Source organism: Telopea speciosissima, chromosome 11 (assembly GCF_018873765.1).
Source record: "Telopea speciosissima isolate NSW1024214 ecotype Mountain lineage chromosome 11, Tspe_v1, whole genome shotgun sequence".
NCBI classification, from domain to species: domain Eukaryota; kingdom Viridiplantae; phylum Streptophyta; class Magnoliopsida; order Proteales; family Proteaceae; genus Telopea; species Telopea speciosissima.
In genome coordinates, this window is record NC_057926.1 from 38,367,304 (window position 1) to 38,386,411 (window position 19,108).

The 19,108-nt window shown below is 38.5% G+C and overlaps 1 protein-coding gene across 1 annotated transcript; it reads right to left on the reverse strand.

Annotated features, from left to right (window-relative positions):
- Window positions 1-11,720: 11,720 nt before the first annotated feature.
- LOC122645067 (transcription factor MYB93-like) lies at window positions 11,721-12,698 on the reverse strand (the record flags this gene model as incomplete). The annotated part of the gene is made up of 3 exons (XM_043838414.1): window positions 12,669-12,698; window positions 12,306-12,573; window positions 11,721-12,213 (listed from the first exon to the last, which is right to left on the reverse strand). Coding segments are annotated over exons 2-3 (756 nt in total), but the record flags the coding sequence as incomplete, so codon positions are not given.
- Window positions 12,699-19,108: the final 6,410 nt, after the last annotated feature.

Sequence of the window (19,108 nt, forward strand, 5' to 3'; positions counted from 1 at the left end):
GCTACATCATACAAATGGAATTAATTGGATCGATGCGGAGCTTCTCCGGCGGATGAAGATTGTCAACATCTTCAAGATTGTTTTGAAGAAGACGGTACTAGTGATGGATGGCAGATAAAAGGAGGTAGGAGTGAATCCCTTTAGACACATAATTATGGCCCGAAGAGCTCATCATGTGACTATTGTCCTCCTACCATATGCAGTGCCAATTTATGTCGTGATGAGTCAGATTATTGAGCCACTCGGTCCAAGCATGTGGTTCATATACGTCCATGTTACTATCAACCACGTAGTTGACAACTTAGAAGCGTATGCTCCTTAACGGTGCAACTAATTTCAGACACTCGACGAGCCACACATACACCACAATTGAGAACAACACCATCACAAAAATGTAAGAAATAAAATCTAAGAGGAAGGCATACCCGCAAAAGGTAGGGATTATTGATGAAGACATCTTTATGATGAGCATACCTAGAACATATAATGTCCAATCCCATAAGAGCTTCAACAAGAACCATCAGAATGATGTCATAATGACATCTAACAATGACATCATTGATAACCTGTGAAATAGCTCGTGGTCCGGTCCTCAAGAGTTAATGAGCAATGACACACAGAAAAGGAAAGCATTGTCTTGTTAAGCGATGTAGGATTTATTATTGGAGGTTGTCGAGAGAAGTGTTCAACTAAGGCATAGACGTCGAGTTGGTCTCTAACCATGAAATCTTTCAATTTCCAATCTGTCAACCAAGGTCCCTCAATGGCCCAATGGTGGCCTTAAAGCCCACAATGTCATGGCTAGTAGAAGCTTGTAGAGAGGCTAGCTCTATTTGTTGCATGCATAGAATAGGCATTAGCGTACAAACTAACTAACAATGCAGGTGTAAGTAAGAAAATTTGCAAGTCTTACCAATTAGTGGGACTTCGCCACCTCCTCCCTCACCAACTGTTCATATCCATCAAGGATCGACCGTAGGTCATCATAACGATGCCTAATGACTTACAAATAAGCAGTTAATAATGAATCTATGAGTAAATACCGAGTATACAAGAAGACAAGGAGATAACCACTTGCATAAGCAAAAGGAGTGAGAACTCCAACAAGAGGACCTCAAGGGTCAAGGATGGCCCTATTCTTGAACCCATCCCAGACCACCCTACTAGGAAAACCCAGAAGAGGAACACTGGGATGAGGCAAATCATCCCCAAATGGTGCAGCACCAATCCCTCTAGCAGCAGGCATGGTAGAGGTAGTAGCAAGGGTGGATACAGTAGAAATACCCCTAGACGAAGCTCCCATCGATGTTGGAGGTTGAGAATGTTCCTGCATAGGGAAACAAACATCAAGATCCAAGCAATCATTAAAAAAGAATAAAATACAAAGTCAAGAGATACTCACCACCGGCCCATAAGTTGTAAGCTAGATGCATACACCCTTTGAGATCATGAACTCTCGGTACATGTCCCAAGAGTCATCCCTGAAGAAGCCTATAGCACTATAGCCTCGCAGCCCCTCCTGAACCCACTCCATAGGGATTTTCTGTGGGTATAACATGCGGAAAGGAAGACGCTCAGGACCATCGGAGTACCCAGTGGTCCCCTTCTGTTGGGTAACCCTCTATCCAAGGTACTAGGCATACCCTGAAGGTCCCCAAAGATTATGCACATATGGCACAACCTCCAAGCATCTCCGATCTTCTCACCCAATGGAGTCCTTGCAAGGTAGTTCCAAGGACTCTAGTTCACTTGATAAGAAAGGAACAAGAAAGTCAGAATAAAGAGTCAAGAGAAAGGATATACGAAAAACTAAAGGAACAAAGGCTGCTAGAGTTACTTACAGTGGCTCTAGGGAACCAGTTCAACAAGTCCCTATTCTCCTCAATGGAGTGCATAGTGGTAACGGTGCAGATAATTGTTGGGGAAGAATCTTTCAACCCTAGGGAAGAAGTCATCCGCAGAATCTTACAGTTTAGGGGCTTTGTCCCCCAAATGCTCAAAGCATCAACACAAGAAAAAAAAGCATATCATGTTAGTTCCAAGCATACAAGGATAAAATAAAAAACAAGAAAAGTAAATATGTATGCAAGGAGTTTGTGAGGAAAAAATTATTATTTCAAGAAAGTACCAAGCCCCAAATATATAATGAGACCAGCCAAAGGCGAGGGAGTCAAGGTTCCTCAGTAGATAAGCATAGTTGGCGGCGCCCCAATTATCTCATGCTTTCAATCCTCCTTAGATAGCACAGGTAGTCTTGGCTAATTCGGCTACTACTAGTGCTAAAGAGAGAGTTCCCACCATATCTTGAGTACTCTGGGGGAGAGGAATCTATCACGATTGTCCTCCTACTCTCCCAAACGCACTTGAACCAAGTGACTTGAGGCCTAGTGTTCCTGGGCACGCTCCCTACGAGCTCTCTTATAGCTTCCTTCTTGGTACAATCCCCATCAAGACATGACTCAACGGCTTTGCCACAAAAGGGTAGGCCCATGCAGATGTTGAAATCAAACGGGGTGATGGTCATCTCCCCACAAGTAAAGTAGAAAGTGTGGGTCGACAACCATAACCTTTCCACCCATGAGTAATATAGGTTGGAATCACAATAGTAAGCTTACAACTGAGCGAAATCCTCTAACTCCATCACCCGGATCCTCTCTTGGATAGCGGCACATAGCTGATTGTACCACTCCAAACACCAAATCAATAGACCTGTACTTCTTCATATGGATCAATTTCTTTGCCAAACAAAAAATGCAAGAACAAACCACAAATTAGTGGTCACATTGACACAAGTAATCATCACAAAGATAAAAAAAAAAAAAAATCACATCATACAACTTATGAAGTAGTATTCATGCAAGTTATGATTCAATTATTGAATTTACCAAAATGATTCATTTATTAAAACAAACGGTGACAAGGAGCAAAATCCCAACAACCATGATACAATGCTACATGAAAAATCAACGAAAAAATGTGAAGATCACTTACCGCGCCCTATGCCCATTGGCGATTACACATGTTGGTGTATATGTTCTTTAGGTGCTTCCCATGATACCACAGAGCATGAGATTCAGGCTCGTACTTGTCATTACTCCAATGGGTTTCCTCGTAGAAAGCATTAGTCAAAAGAGGATGAAGAAGAAGAGTTCTTAGCCCATGGTCCTCGCGAGATGATCGGATCTTAGAGACCCTCTTAAGTATGGTGATACCACCCCCATGTGTGTGTGGCCTCGTTGGAGACTCCTTAGAAACCATTGGACATTTGCCCTTGTCCTTCAACACCATAGAGTACCCAAAAAATAAAAACCCTAAGTTTGGAGGGTCTCACAAGCAAGAATTCCAATATAACAAGGAAAACTCAAGAAATCCCAAATGGAGGGAAAAATAGAGAAAGAGAACCAAGGGAGAAGTTAGGAATGATCAAGGCAGATGAAACCAAGTGTTTGCCCCAAAAAATCCGAGCCTCAAAGGTTTCAAACAACCCTAGCTAACAAGGTAAAATCACACCTAGGGTTTCAAAATCGCAAGGGTGGAGAAGAATCTCCAAACCCTAGGTTGAGAACTTAAATCCAAGGATTACTAAGAGGTTTTCAGAACAAGAACTCAAGAAGAACAAAAGAGTAGAAGGAAAATGAGTTGAAAGGACCCGGTTCCACTTAAAACTTGAAAAATCGAGTTGCAGAAGTCGAATAGTCGTACCACCGAAACAGAACGAAGTGCACCCTGGAGGACACCCCAGGCCATTGAATAGTGCCGTTTCATATGAAACAACACAATCTCTTTGTTAAAAAAAAAGAGAGGAGATAGCACACCCATACTCATGTGCGACATGCGAACATGATCAGGTGAATCACAGTTCAACCAAGGTTGGAACACCAAGCCTACTTCAAATGACTGAGGCATGCAAGTTTGTTGACGAGTCATGGGATTATACATCCCTTGTCTCAGAAACATAGACAAAACACGATTATCAGCCATCCGATGCGTCACAATCTCTTAGCAACTACTCAAGTGTCTCAACCTATACTAGAAAAAAAAAAAAAAATCAAACTTAGGACGGTTGTTGGTCGGATAAGGTGTTGTTAAATAGCAAAAAAAAAATCAAACTTAGGACTGTTGTTGGCCAAATAGGGTGTCGTTAAATAGCAAAAAAAAATCACTTAGGACTGTTGTTGGCCAGAAAGGGTGCCGTTAAACAGAAAGAAAAAAAAATCATGACTGTTGTTGGCCAGATGGAGTGCCGGTAAATAAGTAACCAATCAAACATGATTTTCCAAGATTCTTAGAGACTTGTTTGGTTCAAGGCCCCAAAAGCTAACCTAGAATTCTCAAGAATGTTTTTACATGAATTACACCTTAGTACCCCTGAGTAAGGTACCGAGTCATTTTTGCTCACCCCTGTTAATTTGATGTGTTCAGGAATCACTTCTTTAACTCAACTGGTGCACAGTCTTAGTCAAAGAGGGGTATTTTGTAGATACCCCATTTTGTCACCCCTGAGTGGCCTTAGACAATCGATGATGAGCTCGGAATCTACCTAAAATATGAAGTGGTTCCCTCGTTATAATTTATAGTGTCCCCCTTGCCCTAGGCAGTGTTCTTAGCCCCCATAACAGTATATATGTCTAAAAATGAATAAAATGAGTAAAACATAATGGCAAATGATTTAACACACTTAGATAGACCCATACTAACCCCAGAGATCGTGACTATAGTTGGAATTGGTTTAGAACCTGGCTAAAAAATCCCTTTGGTGCTGCTTTTGGACCAGGATCATCTTATATAAAACATCACCAGTTGTTGGGAAAACGGTGTCATTTTCTCATAAATGACGCCATTTCTCCCTCATCTTATACCGTTCCCCACATCCCATGCCGTTTTGGCGAGATTTCAGGGATTTAGTGACTCCTAGCTCAGGATTTGATATTGTATCCTATCACACGACCTTAGCACCCCCTAGACACCTTTTAGGACCCAAAATACATCCTATAAGACCTTAGAAACCTTCCTTTGGCGGATCAAAGCGATCTCATTCCATCCAAAGCCAAGATCAACCCTTCTTCTTATGGCAAGAAAATCCCCTTCAAATGGATGTTGAGAACCCATACCTTGTATGGTATTGGGACCCTAAGACTATAAATAGGTGACTCTTACACATTTTAGGGGATTCTGACAAGATTTCGATACGATTTTTACCAATTCCTGATAACCACACACGTGTTCTCATGCATTGGAGCATATTTTGGAGCCTAAGTTGTTGTATTGCTGTGTCAGTTCCAACATCAAGCTTCTCTAACCTAAGTCTAGGCCACTTAATCCATCTTCCTTCCTTCACAAAAGTTGTAAGTAGGCAAGCCCTCTTTATTTTAATATTCATTTCATATTTTTAGGGTTTTTTGTTATTTTATATCTCCTTTCTATTGAGCACATATCACTGATGCCCTCCATGGGGCAACAATATTAATTGTGCACAACTACATTGCATCACTGGATGGGTTTAGCAAGGAAGAACCCTTTTTACCACGTTTGTCTAACCTCTTTTGCTTTGCCCCTGATTTTATTGGATTTTTACCGTTGTTTTACTAATTTTCATTGATTTTCTCCATCCAGTTTAGGCTGGTTTTCACCTCTTTAGTTTTCTTTAGTTGTTTTGATCACTTCATATGTTCAATATGTTTTGGTTTATTTAGGAGTTTTCACTATTTTGGTTTATTTAGGAGTTTTCACCATGGTTTAATTTCATCTCTGTTTTTATCATTTTTTAAATTTTAGATCCATTCCCCCCTTTTGTTTTTCATGTTTTTCACCCTTTTTAGGCTAGATTAACACTAAGGGCAAAAAAATTTCTCATTCCATTTTTTATTGGGTGGACCGGGGAACCAAACACCTTCCCCAGACCGCAACCTGACACGAACCTGAATATTGGATTGGATTAGTTTGGGTGAAGTCATTTTTGTTTTATTTTTAGTATGGGTTCTAGACCCTAATTTAGGTGGCGGCTCCTTGTCAATGAGACCTTGAGGTGTAGGGCTTTTCCTCCCCGAAAACCTTCATTTAACCTCACAGACACTAGCCCTACATCTACAGAGATACTCAGACTCTATGTCTTGAAGGGTGCTTATCATCATTACGGGAAACCCGCCATAGTTGTTGCCTCCTAGATACATTCTGGGTAAACGGGTAAAGACCTAGCCTTTGTACATCAAGGGTGGAAACTTGGGAAAATTTCCGTGGTTGGGGCCTCTCAATTTCATGGTCAGAAAATAGTATGAGTAGACGTTGGGGTTAGTGTGGGATCTTTATCCCCACCAAATCCCTGCTCGGCCCAGTTCCCCAATGCCTGTAATGAGTGGGAGGGGGGGGGGGGGAGGGCACAATGACCACCCTACCCCTGCCTGGGTTGGATCCACCGGCCCCCCCTGTATTACAGGCACTGGGGAACTGGACTGGGCAGGGAACTGGATGAGATAATTTTCCGGTCAGTGTGACCATTACTCTGTGCATGTAGGCAATCTGCTGAAGCACGTAGATTTTGTGTTGTGAATGTACCTGCGTATTTGGAGTGCTTGTCTGCAGGATGGATGTGCACACTGGGTAGACCTTGTTAAATGAATTGTATATCTGCCTTATGGTTGAGAGGAAAGGTGTGTCACACGACTGAGTGTACGTGTATGTATGCCAGCAGTGAGAGGTCCCTAGTAGTGTTTGAGGTTGCATGCCTGGGTGATAGTTGCACTGTTAGATAGCAACTCTTGGCAACCATATCAGTGACTGATTTTGTGTTCCTAAAGTCAGTTGCCAGTCTGTCTTGGTTGTGTGTCTGTGCATTTGAGGGGACAGTTCAGTGGTTGTGTTGAGTGGTGAGGACATCAATAGGTGAACCCCCCCCCCCCCCTCTCAATGGCCATCATTGTTCAACAGTTTGATAGCTACCATTGAGTCATATTGTATCTTCCTAACAATTTCAATTTGTTCCTCTCCTTTCCATACTTCAACACATAATGTCAGTTTTCTTCATACAATCTCACACCAATCTTCAATTGAAGACAGACGAAATTATTTCAAGTTTAGGCAGACTCCTGCATTAATTATTGTTAATCCAACTTCTAATTATTCAAAAATCATGTTCACTAAATGCAACGAACCTATTTTGTTTTGATACGCTTCACTTCTCTCTCTTATTTGTCATCACTGTTTAAGCCACGATTCTCTGATTCTATCCATAGCATTAGAGTACGTGTGCATCTAATTAATACCTAAACAGAAAGAAAATTCTCCCTTGTTTGTTGATCAGCTTACTTGTGACAATAGGATTGTGTGTTTTGAACTCTAAGACTACATGGGTTTTCAGTAAATGACCTTCAAAGGAGAGAGCAGTTGTAGGTTGGGGTCCATCAGTGGAGACTTAAAAGTGATTAAAATGAAGAAGGAAACTAGAGACTGATCTTTCTTCGCTGGGAAGCTTCCTAAAAGACGTCACGTGTTCAGAAGTTCTGGACAACCAAAAAAAGTACCAATTATCAAAAAACTAAATTCCATAGAAAAAGTATGTTTATTATCAATTATCAAAATATTTAGTGATCATGGCCACAGATTTGTAGAAAACCTTGAACATCTACCAATGCAAAAAAGAATGGAAACCTGAAACAAACAATCACACAATCAAATACAAGGATTTACATGGCTTGGCAAGATTGTCTACATCCATGGTGAGATGAGATCTGTTTAATTATCAATGAAGATTAAGGTTACAACCACTCGTCCTCACACCTTTCTCAGATTGAATACATAGAAAGAAACTTTAATACAAATATACAGAGAAATCTTATATTGGTAATTTACCAAAATACCCATATAGCTAGTCCTAAAAAAAATTCTTAAGGACTACTACCCTCAAACCTCCCCCCCTCATGGACCTGCCAACTCGTCAAAGCTCTGCCAATAACGAAGATAAATGTACAAGGTGGGCTGATTCCTTTGAGCCCTCTAGCTACCCTTCAAAATCAGCTCACTTATAAAAGCGACGAAATACAGGACATCGTGCCCCCAATCATAGTTCAAAATCTCGACGAAATCTTGAAAATTCTGGTTGAGCAGAAACGATATGGTACTTCGAAATGAAAAAAATGTAATATTTCAAAATTTTCAAAAATTTCGGTCTAAAAAGTGCACCGTTTCATCAAAATTTAGATTATTTTGTTTCACTATTCATTCATTTCGGCATTTTGCACCCTAAAATGGTCAAGCAAAACCCATAGAAAAAATACAATGTTTCAATGAAATTTTGGGGAAATTTCGATATCTCAAAAATTTTGATCTGACTGAAATGACCTTCCGAAACAAAATGTAATATTATGCTGCAAACAGATTCCTACCACCTTCCTAAGTTCTGTAATTGTTGCTATATTTCTATTAAATCCATCATCCCATGAGAAATATAAAGGATAATTTCTATTGTATGGAAAGCTGAAATTAGGTTGACAGTTCAGTTGAAGTGAGGTCTTAAAGCATCCTGATAATTAATGTCTATTTATTAATGATTTGTGGTACCACACGCAGCCCTCTTATATTTTTTTTAAGGTATCCCATCCCATTAGAGGCCCCTTGCAAGCAACAATGTGTTTGCCTCAAACTGAGCAGGTAAGGCTTTCATTTTCCTTTTGTGGGACCCATTAATGTTTAGATACTTGGATGGTGGAGTGTGGAGAGATATCTAATGTTCCAATAAACTTTAGTTCTAGAAACATTATCAATAGTCTTCATCAAAAGCTAGCATATCTGCAACAAAATTCTCTTGTTTTCTTTACCAATACGTCTTAAGAGGGACAAAACGAACATCTAAGACTACTAGTTTCTCTAACCTTAATTAATTAAGAAAAAATCCACAAATAGTTTGAAACAATTAGTGTGTTAAGTAGAACCAGTTAGTCGTCCTTAATCTTTGAAAATGTAAGTGTGGGTTCATTGAAAAGGAATTAAGATATTGACATTAATTTCAAATGGTTACTTTAATCTCTCTTTGATTATATATTTGTTAATGACATGAAAGCTTTAGGTTGGAATCTCAATATATTCAGCAGAAGGTAGGTAGGTTAGTTGTTTTATATGGGTCGATAGGATACCTACTTTGGAGAGAAGGTTGGCTTGTGAGATGTGATTACTAAGACAGTCCTACTACAGTTGAATTAAGGGGTTTTTACTCTTTCTCTGGTTTCACCTCAACCCTCCCTATCTCTCTCAAAGATATATAGCAATCTCAAGCTTAAAAGCAAACATTCAGTTGAAATTTGGTTTAATTAGTGTCCTTAATTGTTTCTTACTACTTTATGACCTTTTGAATTACAAGCACCATAGGATAAATACAATCTTCATGACTTATTTGATACACGCATGCATGCGTATGTGTTGTTATTGGTGAAGCCTTATCTCAACTTAATCCAATAAGTACTGGTGATTCTTTTTCAATATCGGTAGTCTTACTTGCCGCTGAGTGAGCCTAGGGGTTGGGGGGGAAGGGGCAGGAACCCCTGAGCCAAATTTTTTGACAGTTGTTTATAGGGGGGGCGGGGCAATTTTGTACTTTCGGGGATTAGAGTTTCTCTATATTGTATTACACGAGACGTTACATATAGGGGTTATCTCGTAAGGATGTGAGTTTGAGTGTTTTGTTATTTTTTTCATCAGAATAGTAAAAGCTCTGGTTATCGCTTGGCTGTGGACATAGCTTCTCTTGAGTGAAGCACCCAAATTTGTGTTCTGTGTGTGTGTGTATGTGATCTCTTTTTCGTTTTTCTTTTGCAAATTGCTGTTCTGCTACATTGTTAATTCTTAAGAGAGAGAGAGAGAGAGAGAGAGAGAGAGAGAGATTGGTATTGGATCACAATGTCTTCTATACTGTTCTTGCATAAGTGGGCTGATTCCAAGGGGCAGTTAAGAGGCCTAAGGCCTGAGGCCTTGAGAAATTTTTTTAGGGGGCTATATGGATATTTCGGTAAATTACCTATATAAGATTTCGGTATAAATTTGTTGCAAGGGTTCTTTCTCTATAATTAATCTGAAAGAGGTGTGTGGACGAGCGACTGTAACTCTATAACCCCATTGATAGTAATATTGATCTCATCTCACCATGGACATAGACAATCTTATTGAACCATGTAAATCCTTGTGTTCGATTATGTGATTGTTTGTGATTTGTATTCATTATCGCATTGTTATAAGTTTCGTTTTCTACAAAGGGGGAGGGGAAGGGAAAAGGGTGGAATCCTAGCCTACCTAGGCTGTTAGTTTGGTAAAGGCTGGTGCAATTCGGGACAGTCAATGTCTTATATTCAAAGAAAATACTCTCTACCTAATAAGTAACAAATAATCAGACTTTTTTCCAAAAAGTTTTTTTATATTAATAAGTTATCAACAAGAACATTGTTAAGGTTTGCTTGAGCTTACCCATTAAGACCCTTACAAAGAGGTAAATTATTCCTAAACATATGGAGATTTTTCCTGGTTCTATGACTCTCTATTTTGACATGCTTGTCTCTTCTCAAGGGTCAAATGCTCATCTCATTAACTATAAAACCCTTCTAATTCAAGGAGTTGTCTTTTTCAGATCTCTATTCCGTGTTCAAGATCTCCACAAACTAATTCATTTTAAAATAAAAAAACAGTTTGTTTTGCTTTCAGCTAACTTTCTCTTTTCTAGCTGTGGGCTTATTCCTTTGAATAAGAGATCATCTTAGGTAAAGTTTCTATGAAATTATTAAGCTTCCATTTTAAAACCTAGTGGGGTGATGTGGGATTATTACCTCGATATTATTCCTTACGTGCAGGCCTCTTTTGGGCTTTGTCTACGTGGGTGGAGCATGGTCCATTATCGATGGTAGCCCAACGTATCTGCTCTGATACCATATTAAACTTCCATCTTAAAACCAATTGGTTTAAAGTGGTGACCTCTTGTGGCTCTTATACTTGATAGTCGAAGCATCCACAGTCGATGTGGGATTATTTCCTCAATAGAACTTTTGCTAATTGTAATGTCAAGTGGAAATAAATTCAAGAAGAAACAGGAAAAAAAAAAAAAAACAAATAAGTGAAGATCAACACAATGAGGTAACTTTAATGAGGGGGAACAATACAAATGAAGCAATAAAATGTTTAAAAAAAAAAAAAACCCCAAAAAATATTACAATAAACACTATCATTTATTTGTTCTTCTTTCTCTCCCCCCCCCCTTTCCCCCCCTTCCCCTTTTTTTACAATCTCACTTTTGTAAACTATGAATGAATACAGCAGAAGGTGATGAGCAACTGTTCAGAAATCTCCCTTGATCTATATATATAATCCCGCTACGACGTGATTGGCCAAGACAGATTAGATGTTTGGCTGCAAAATAATACTCTATAATGTTAATTTATCTGCAAGAACAAGCAAAAAAGAAAAAAAGAAAAAAAAATAATGGTAGACCTACTTAAAAATAAAAAAAAATTAAATATCATGAAAAGTAGGAGTACTTACGTAATTAAATCTGTCCAACAAAAGTCGCTGGTTTCATCATCAAGATTGAATTCTCCCAAAGCATCAAAAGTGGTTGAGGTGGATGAGGGAGCTGAGATTTCATTTGGAATAAACTTATTTTCCAATTGATTTACTGTTGAAGATTCTGGAGAAGCTGAAACTGATGCAGAACTAGGGTTTAATATTGGAGGAATTGCATATGAACTGTTCAAGTTATAATTCTCAAGGATATAAGGAGCTCCTATATTTGAAAAACTAGATTGCATTTGAGTAGGGTTAGGAGCAAAGCTAAGAGGGTTGTTGAGAAGTAATCCATGAGATTGGGTTTGTGATTGAATGTATTCATTAAGAAGATAATTTGATCCCAACAGATTAATTGCTTCCATATTTGGAGGTGCACTACTACTACTACTACTACTACCATTAAAGAGTTGTAGTAGATTCAACAATTTTATTTTGGCTAACTCTGCAGCATCTGCTTGTAACCTTAAAGCACTATCCAAAGGATTATTCATTTGATTGAGGAGGTTTGCAGCAGCAAGCAAATGAGGGAAATTTGAAAGAAGATTGAGATCTGTTCTGGGTCTATGAGTAATTGGATCAATACCCATTTGTAGAAGCTTTTTCCTCAAATGGGTATTCCAAAAGTTCTTGATTTCGTTATCGGTTCTTCCCGGGAGATGGGTAGCAATCGCGGACCACCTGTAACAGTAAGGAAGAATAAAATTGAGTCTAATGCACCACTACTCTTACCCAAGTACGCTTAACTTAGTTATAAATTAACAAGAACTTACTTGTTTCCTAGAACGGAATGAAGTTGGATTATAATTCTTTCCTCATCCTCTGAGAACTTTCCCCTCTTAATATCTGGCCTAAGATAATTAGTCCATCTTAATCTGCAACTCTTTCCACACCTATTCAATCCAGCAAGCTTTGGAAGAGCTCTCCAGCTTCCATGACCATGTTTCTGAATATAATCCATGAGTTTCTGATCTTCTTCCGGCGTCCATGGCCCCTTCTTCAAACTGGCATCTTCACTACTAGGAGACCTTCCCATCCTTCCTGAAAGAATAGAAGAAAATTTAATCAGTCTCTAAAAGGTTATGGTGATAAAAACTTAGGGGATAACAAAGAAAGTAAGAAACATAAAAACCAACCTGAGATTAGATTATGTTTTGAAAGGATAAAAGTTTTGGAAAATTCTAACAGAGTAGTCTTGCTTATATAGCCTAGTCCTTTACTCTTTGTGTGTGAAAGAAGCAAATAGCCCCATGAGGAGTCAAAGTTGATTTCATTGCTAAGAAAATAAAAAAATAAAAACAAGTCAAATTGTTTCATTTAATATTCATAATTTAATGCTGATTAACATTCCCAAATTGTCCTATCTTTACTTCATTATTCCAAATTTGACAGCATGGTTTGAAGGAGGGAAAATAAAAAATAAAAAAAAAAGTAAAAGAAAGAACTGTATTATCATAAAAAACCAAATAAATAGGTGTTATGTGGTAATTAAGGTTTATAGCCTGCACCTACATATGACAGCAATTTATTGTGGTCGCTATCATATAACTCAAATTACCACAAATAGAGAATTTCGTGCTTTTAATACAATCATATTTAACCATGGTTTGCTAGAAAACCGCTCTCTAACTTGAATAGACAGTTTTGCATCAAATCCTTATCAAGGTCTTTCTAGGTCCACTTTTTATCCTAAACAAGCTTAACCAGGTCTTTGCTGGCCCACCATTTTTATCTTAAAAAAGCTTAACCAAGAAAATAAGGATTACAGTAAAACTAATTATAATTGTAACCTTAATGATAAAAATGACCAATTTATTTTTGGGTTGGGTGAGTTCTTCGTTTAGGGGGAAGTCGTGTTGTAACCGTTTCGGTAAGTTAGCTTTTTGTGCTTCTATTTATCATATTTGGTTTCAGAGGAATATTAGACGGTGGACTAATAAGTCCAAAACGAATCAGCAGATTTGGGACTCCATATTCTTTGAAATCAAGAACAAGGTTGGTTCCAATTCTCTTGCAGTACCGAATAAACAACCATCACATTGCTAGCTTCTTGAATGTAATCCCCCCCCCCCCCAAGCGTTTGCCTCCTTCTTGGACTGTGCTTTCTCTCCTTTCTCTTTTTCTCTCTCCCCCTTTGGGTGGCTTATTGTAGTCCTTAAGGGTGCAAGTTTGGCCCTGATGACCCGAGCCCGCCTTGAACCCGATCAGGGCCTGGGCTGAGATACCCTGGCCCTGAGGATCGGTCAAGGCTTGGAATTTCCGGCCCTGAGTCAAGGCCATGCCGGGCCAGGGTTGAGGCCTTGGGCTGAGCCCAGCCAGACCAGACCTGACCCGACCCAACCTGACCTTGTCTTCTTCATGTTCTCTCTTTCTTTCTTCTTCTTCTCCCCAACTTGGTCCAGCCCCTGCAACTCTCTTCCCTCTCCCCATGGTTAGGGCCAATTAGGTTCAGCCCGACTCGGCCCTAAGGGCGCGTGTCAGGGTTAGATTTTTCTAGGCTTGAGTATGGGCCGGGTCGAGCTTGGGCCCAAGTAAGGGGACTCGATCAGGGTTGGGTTTTAAAAAACCTGTAACCTGACCCTGTTGTAGCCCTAGTACTCCTTGAGTTCGGCTCAGGTTCACGTATGAGAACCATCTCGTACGCCCCTGAGCCAACCTGATGGAATCCATAAAGTGGGGTCTACAAAGTGGATTCCATCAGGTTGGCTCAGGGGCGTACGAGATGGTTCTCGTACATGAACCTGAGCCGGCCTCGTAGTCCTTGTGCTTTGTTGAATATATTGCCATTTAACTGAATTTTTTTTTTTTTCGGGTTTATGAGTTTGTTCTATATTCTATATGATCTAGAAGTTGCAATTCGTTGAGGTTTTATTTTCCGGGTTAGTATTGGCCCGATCTAAAACCAAATTGACCTAATTGAACTTGTGGCATTTTTCTTACCCAAATCAGCTCAAACTCTCACAAACCCAATTTGCTGCGTATTGATCCAATCCTAAACTGGTTTAAATTCAGCCTGGCCATGAGCTAAAATTATCATTTGAAATATAAATAATAAGTGATACTTAATTTCGAAAATTGAGCTATTTTTATGTACATCCATCAGTCAGTTTTCAGTTTATAGACTACAATTAAGAGATTCACTTCTTGGGCAAGGCAAGGGAACAACACTACCTAAGCAACCAAGCTACACCAAAATTAAGATAAGTTTACACGTGTCAGGCAATTAGAGGGTCAAATTGGTTGAATATCTCAAGAAGCTACACTTTAATAATTTCCGTTTTAAGGAGAAACTTCCCCAGACACGCAAGTGATGAGGAGGGGTGTCCACCGAACCCTCAAACCCTTATAACGATTTATAAAGAAAATTGCTTCAATTATGAGAGTCTGCTTTTTGTATCTTTTATTTAATAACAGATTAGCCATGATATTATATATGCAAAACTTCTTTTGTTTCTTTTAATTAATAACTAATTATCCATTATAATAACATCAAGTAGGACATTTTTGTTCCTTAAACTTGGTTTTGAGAAGGATTGGTAACTTGTGACTAGAAGAGATTGGTTAAAAAAATAGAAAACATAATAAAAGAAGGCTCTATGTTTTCTGTGGGGGAGCACGACCCCTATCTGCACGGGGGCTAATGAGAGTACATGTTGGCATCATGGAGGGAGGGATTTCATCTTTCATGAGGGTAGGGTGGTCATTTCTTCCCCCTTGCCTGGAGGTGGGTGGCACACTGCCCCACAAAGAACTTTCCTTTCATAAAAGAAATAAGAAAAGAGAGTTTTTCCTTCGATCACCACGCGGTGAAGGTTCACATATTATCCTAGGGTTCACAAACACCTATAGGGTTTTAGTATATTTCTCAAACTACCCTCCTGATACCCTCCCATACGCATCTAAAACCCCGAGGTTAATTAATGAATTCTCATTCACCGTGGCTTAAGAAAAACTTGTTCCAAGAAGAAATATCAATTCATTATTGGGCTCAAGTTAAACCATCCAACCCACTTTGAATATTTAGTTAGTGGAGCCTAAGATAGGGGACTTTAATACGCTAGCAGATGAAAATGTTAAAGATGGAGTGTTGGAGGAGACCATATGTATTATGGCATTTATCACATTGTCCAAGTCTTTTTCTCCCATACATAGGTGTGGTGGGGTACTTGTTAGGCAGACTCTAATGTGATTTATTTCTTATTGTATTAATAGTGTGATATTCATCACGTACCCCTTCCTCTCAAAAGGAAAAAAAAAAGATATTGATCCAACATCCACAATTAAGTAGGGTTAAGCTTTGCAATAATTCAACTTATTAATAGTGCTAACCTCAGCCCTGCAATGCTTGTATCATCATTGTATTTATATTTATTTTCATCCCTCACAACTCACATACCTCCCAATTAACCCCAAGAATCTCTTACCAAAAAAAAAAAAACCCCCCAGTATCGAAGAGGGCCCCAAAACACAAAAGAACCAGAATCAAAAGGGTAAAGATGAAACCATCACGAAGAGGAATAATACACTCAATGAGAAGCACCAATAGGGGAGCAAACAGGGACCATGAGCATGAGCTAATGTCAGTGCAGTCACCCAAAATGTGTCTATATGGGCTCCCCCCCCCCCCCCCCCCCCAAAAAAAAAAAAAAAAGCTCCACAAGATAGGCATCCATATTGAATTTAGGTTATTTGGGGGGGGGGGGGAGTGTTGGCGCGAAACGATCCTCTACATCAATTCGAATATCTTTGATGATAGCTAGCTTGGTTTGAGTTATATTTCCAAAGAGGCGGAAGTTCCATTCCATCCATATGTGGGTAATAGTACAACGAAATGTCAGCTTTGCAATGTCACCAAAGGAGTCACCTTCGGAAATCTCTCTAACCCATTGTGCCTCCATCAAAACATTTTTCCTTAGGGATCCTATAAGGAGACAACAGTCTCAAGATTTCCTTCCAAACTTGAATGGTGAAAGAACAATCAAAGAAGAGGTGATCCCTAGCTACTCTCTAGCCCCGTCCAACAGATGTAACATAGAGGATTAACTTCAATGGATATCCTACTCAACTGGTCCTTGGTAGGAAGCACATCTTCCATACATCTCCAAGCTGTAAAAGACTGTCTATGGATGCAATTAGACTGGAACCACACATTAGGAGCCGGATCCACTAGGGGTAGAGCGTCACTATATTCTAGGTCAACATGGTAGAGAAGAGACTTGAAGAGTTACTTCCAAATGATGGAATCCGGATCTGTGCTACTCAATCTATCAATGTTGCTCAATTGATTCCATATCAGTTGGAGATTCACTGGAGACAAAAAATAAAAAATAAAAAAAAGGATTAGGACACCAGTTACATTCCTTCATAATGGACCACACTTAAGAAAACCTGTCTAACCCAACATCATATCTAATTATGTCCCCAAACTTGAGAATAAGGATTCCCATTGGATGCCAGTGGTCAAGCCACAACTTAGAAGCTCGACCATCATCAATAATATGACGAATGAACGGAAAAACTTTAACTCTATACTTAAGAATTTTCCTCCACACCCATGAGCAGTTTTGGAAAGGCATATAACTGTTATCTACACCAATAGTATTGTTAATTTCAATCTAACTTTGCTAATATCAAAGTTCAGACTTTCATTGAAATGCCATGCCAACATCATCTAGCCTCAGCATGACAAGCAACGATAAACTTCTACGTGGATCACGATATGAATCTTTATTCATCGTGTGATCATAAACATGCTTAAGCATCAAAATTTAATAATTACCATATAGGTAGGGGCTGCCAAACCCCAAATTTTTTTTTATTTTGGTTTTGTTTTGTTTTAGTGAATGAAAAATATATTAAAAAAAAGGCGGAGAATAATACACAAGCCAAGATGGCAACCATTAGAATAACCTCTAACTAAAGAGACAACCATCAAAAAGAGATACAACAAAATACGAGGAGGTACGAAACAATAACAAAATGATAAACAACAAAAAATGGTGGAGGAGAAACAAAGTAAAAGATAATACGTCAAAATTATGGAAGGAGAAAAAGGAAAAAGATCCCAGGAATAAGCCATATGCCTATTTCTAGCAATATCAGGACAGACCAAGCAAATTAATTACAAGAATTTTATTCCTGATCCTAAACCAATTTTTATCTATTTGTTTCCTTTCCTTTTTTGACAATAACAGGATTTGAGCCTAAATAGTTTTTATTAGTCAGGGTGATGAAGATGATAATACAAATAATAGAATCAACTTTCAAACTTTGACAAGGTAATTCCATACACACTTTTTGTTTGAAGCAAATCTGTTTATTAAAATTATTCATTGGTTCCATACTCAAAGTTGGTATCCAACCAAAACCCTCCTCTCATTCTTCTTCTCATATGTTTTCAAGCACTTCCCCTTCTATTCCTGAAAGTTTCTTAATAATTAATGGAAAGAAGTCATCAACTACTCTTAAATGTACAGTTAACCTTTATTATACAACCACTAGTCATAATAGTTTATATTACCAAAAACCCTTTTCAGATTCTTTATAAGTATATCAAAACAATAATAAGAAATATAATAGGTAGAATGAAATAGGGAAGAAGCAATGGAAATGCAAGCAAGGTTTGTTACCATGCACGTATGCAATTATACATATATGGAATTCATATAAGGTAGAAGTTAGACAGAATATACAAAGAAGATAAAATTAAAAAAAAGTGTGGTGGAAGATAAATAATTTATATAAACAGCCAAAGTGTAGAGAAAACTGTAGATGACATTGACAGTGGAAAGAAAGGGAAAGAGATTCTAAGAAGTGGTCAACCAAAATCTTTGGCGTTGTCATCGTATCAAGAGTCCCTCTGTGTTATGACTTCAATGAATGTTCACACTCCCAAAAACACCTTTGCCTTCTCATTTTATTACCAAAGTAAATCTCTTTCTTTCCTATTTTACTGAATTGACCAAAGTACCCTCAATAAATTCTAAAAAATAATAAGTAACCATGTCTTTTTCAAAGCTAATTTGTTAGGACTAGGTTTAGTATATCGTGTAATTAAGCATAAAGGGTGATCATTATATTGAATAGGTCAATTAGGGAGTTAATAAGAGGGTAAGATTTGTATGGATTTTCCCCCTACCTTACCTCATGGGTTACCTCTGCAAGTCTCTTTGTATAGAAATTTTCTCGGGTTTCTTATCGGATTATGTTTGCTTGAATGGAGAAGATTTTCTTGTTCAATTCTCTGTTTTAAGGAAATTTGCTTAAATTGGGAGAAGGTTCTCCGGATCGATAGTGTACGGTACACTAGTATTTTTGTGTTTCTCTCTCTTTTCCTTATGTGAAATGTTAGTATTGTCCTTCAATATACAATATCATTTTACTGCACCGTACAGGTGGGCTTTTTTATGCCGCTTGCTCAAAGAACCACCCTCTCCCTTTAAAATAATACTTGTCCACTAATTTTTTGGCATGTAAATAGATGATGTGACTATTCCTATTGTTGGATAGAGAGATCATGGTCTGGATTAGTCATTTGTCAAATTTTAAAGCTTAAATCAATCAAATATTCTTCCAT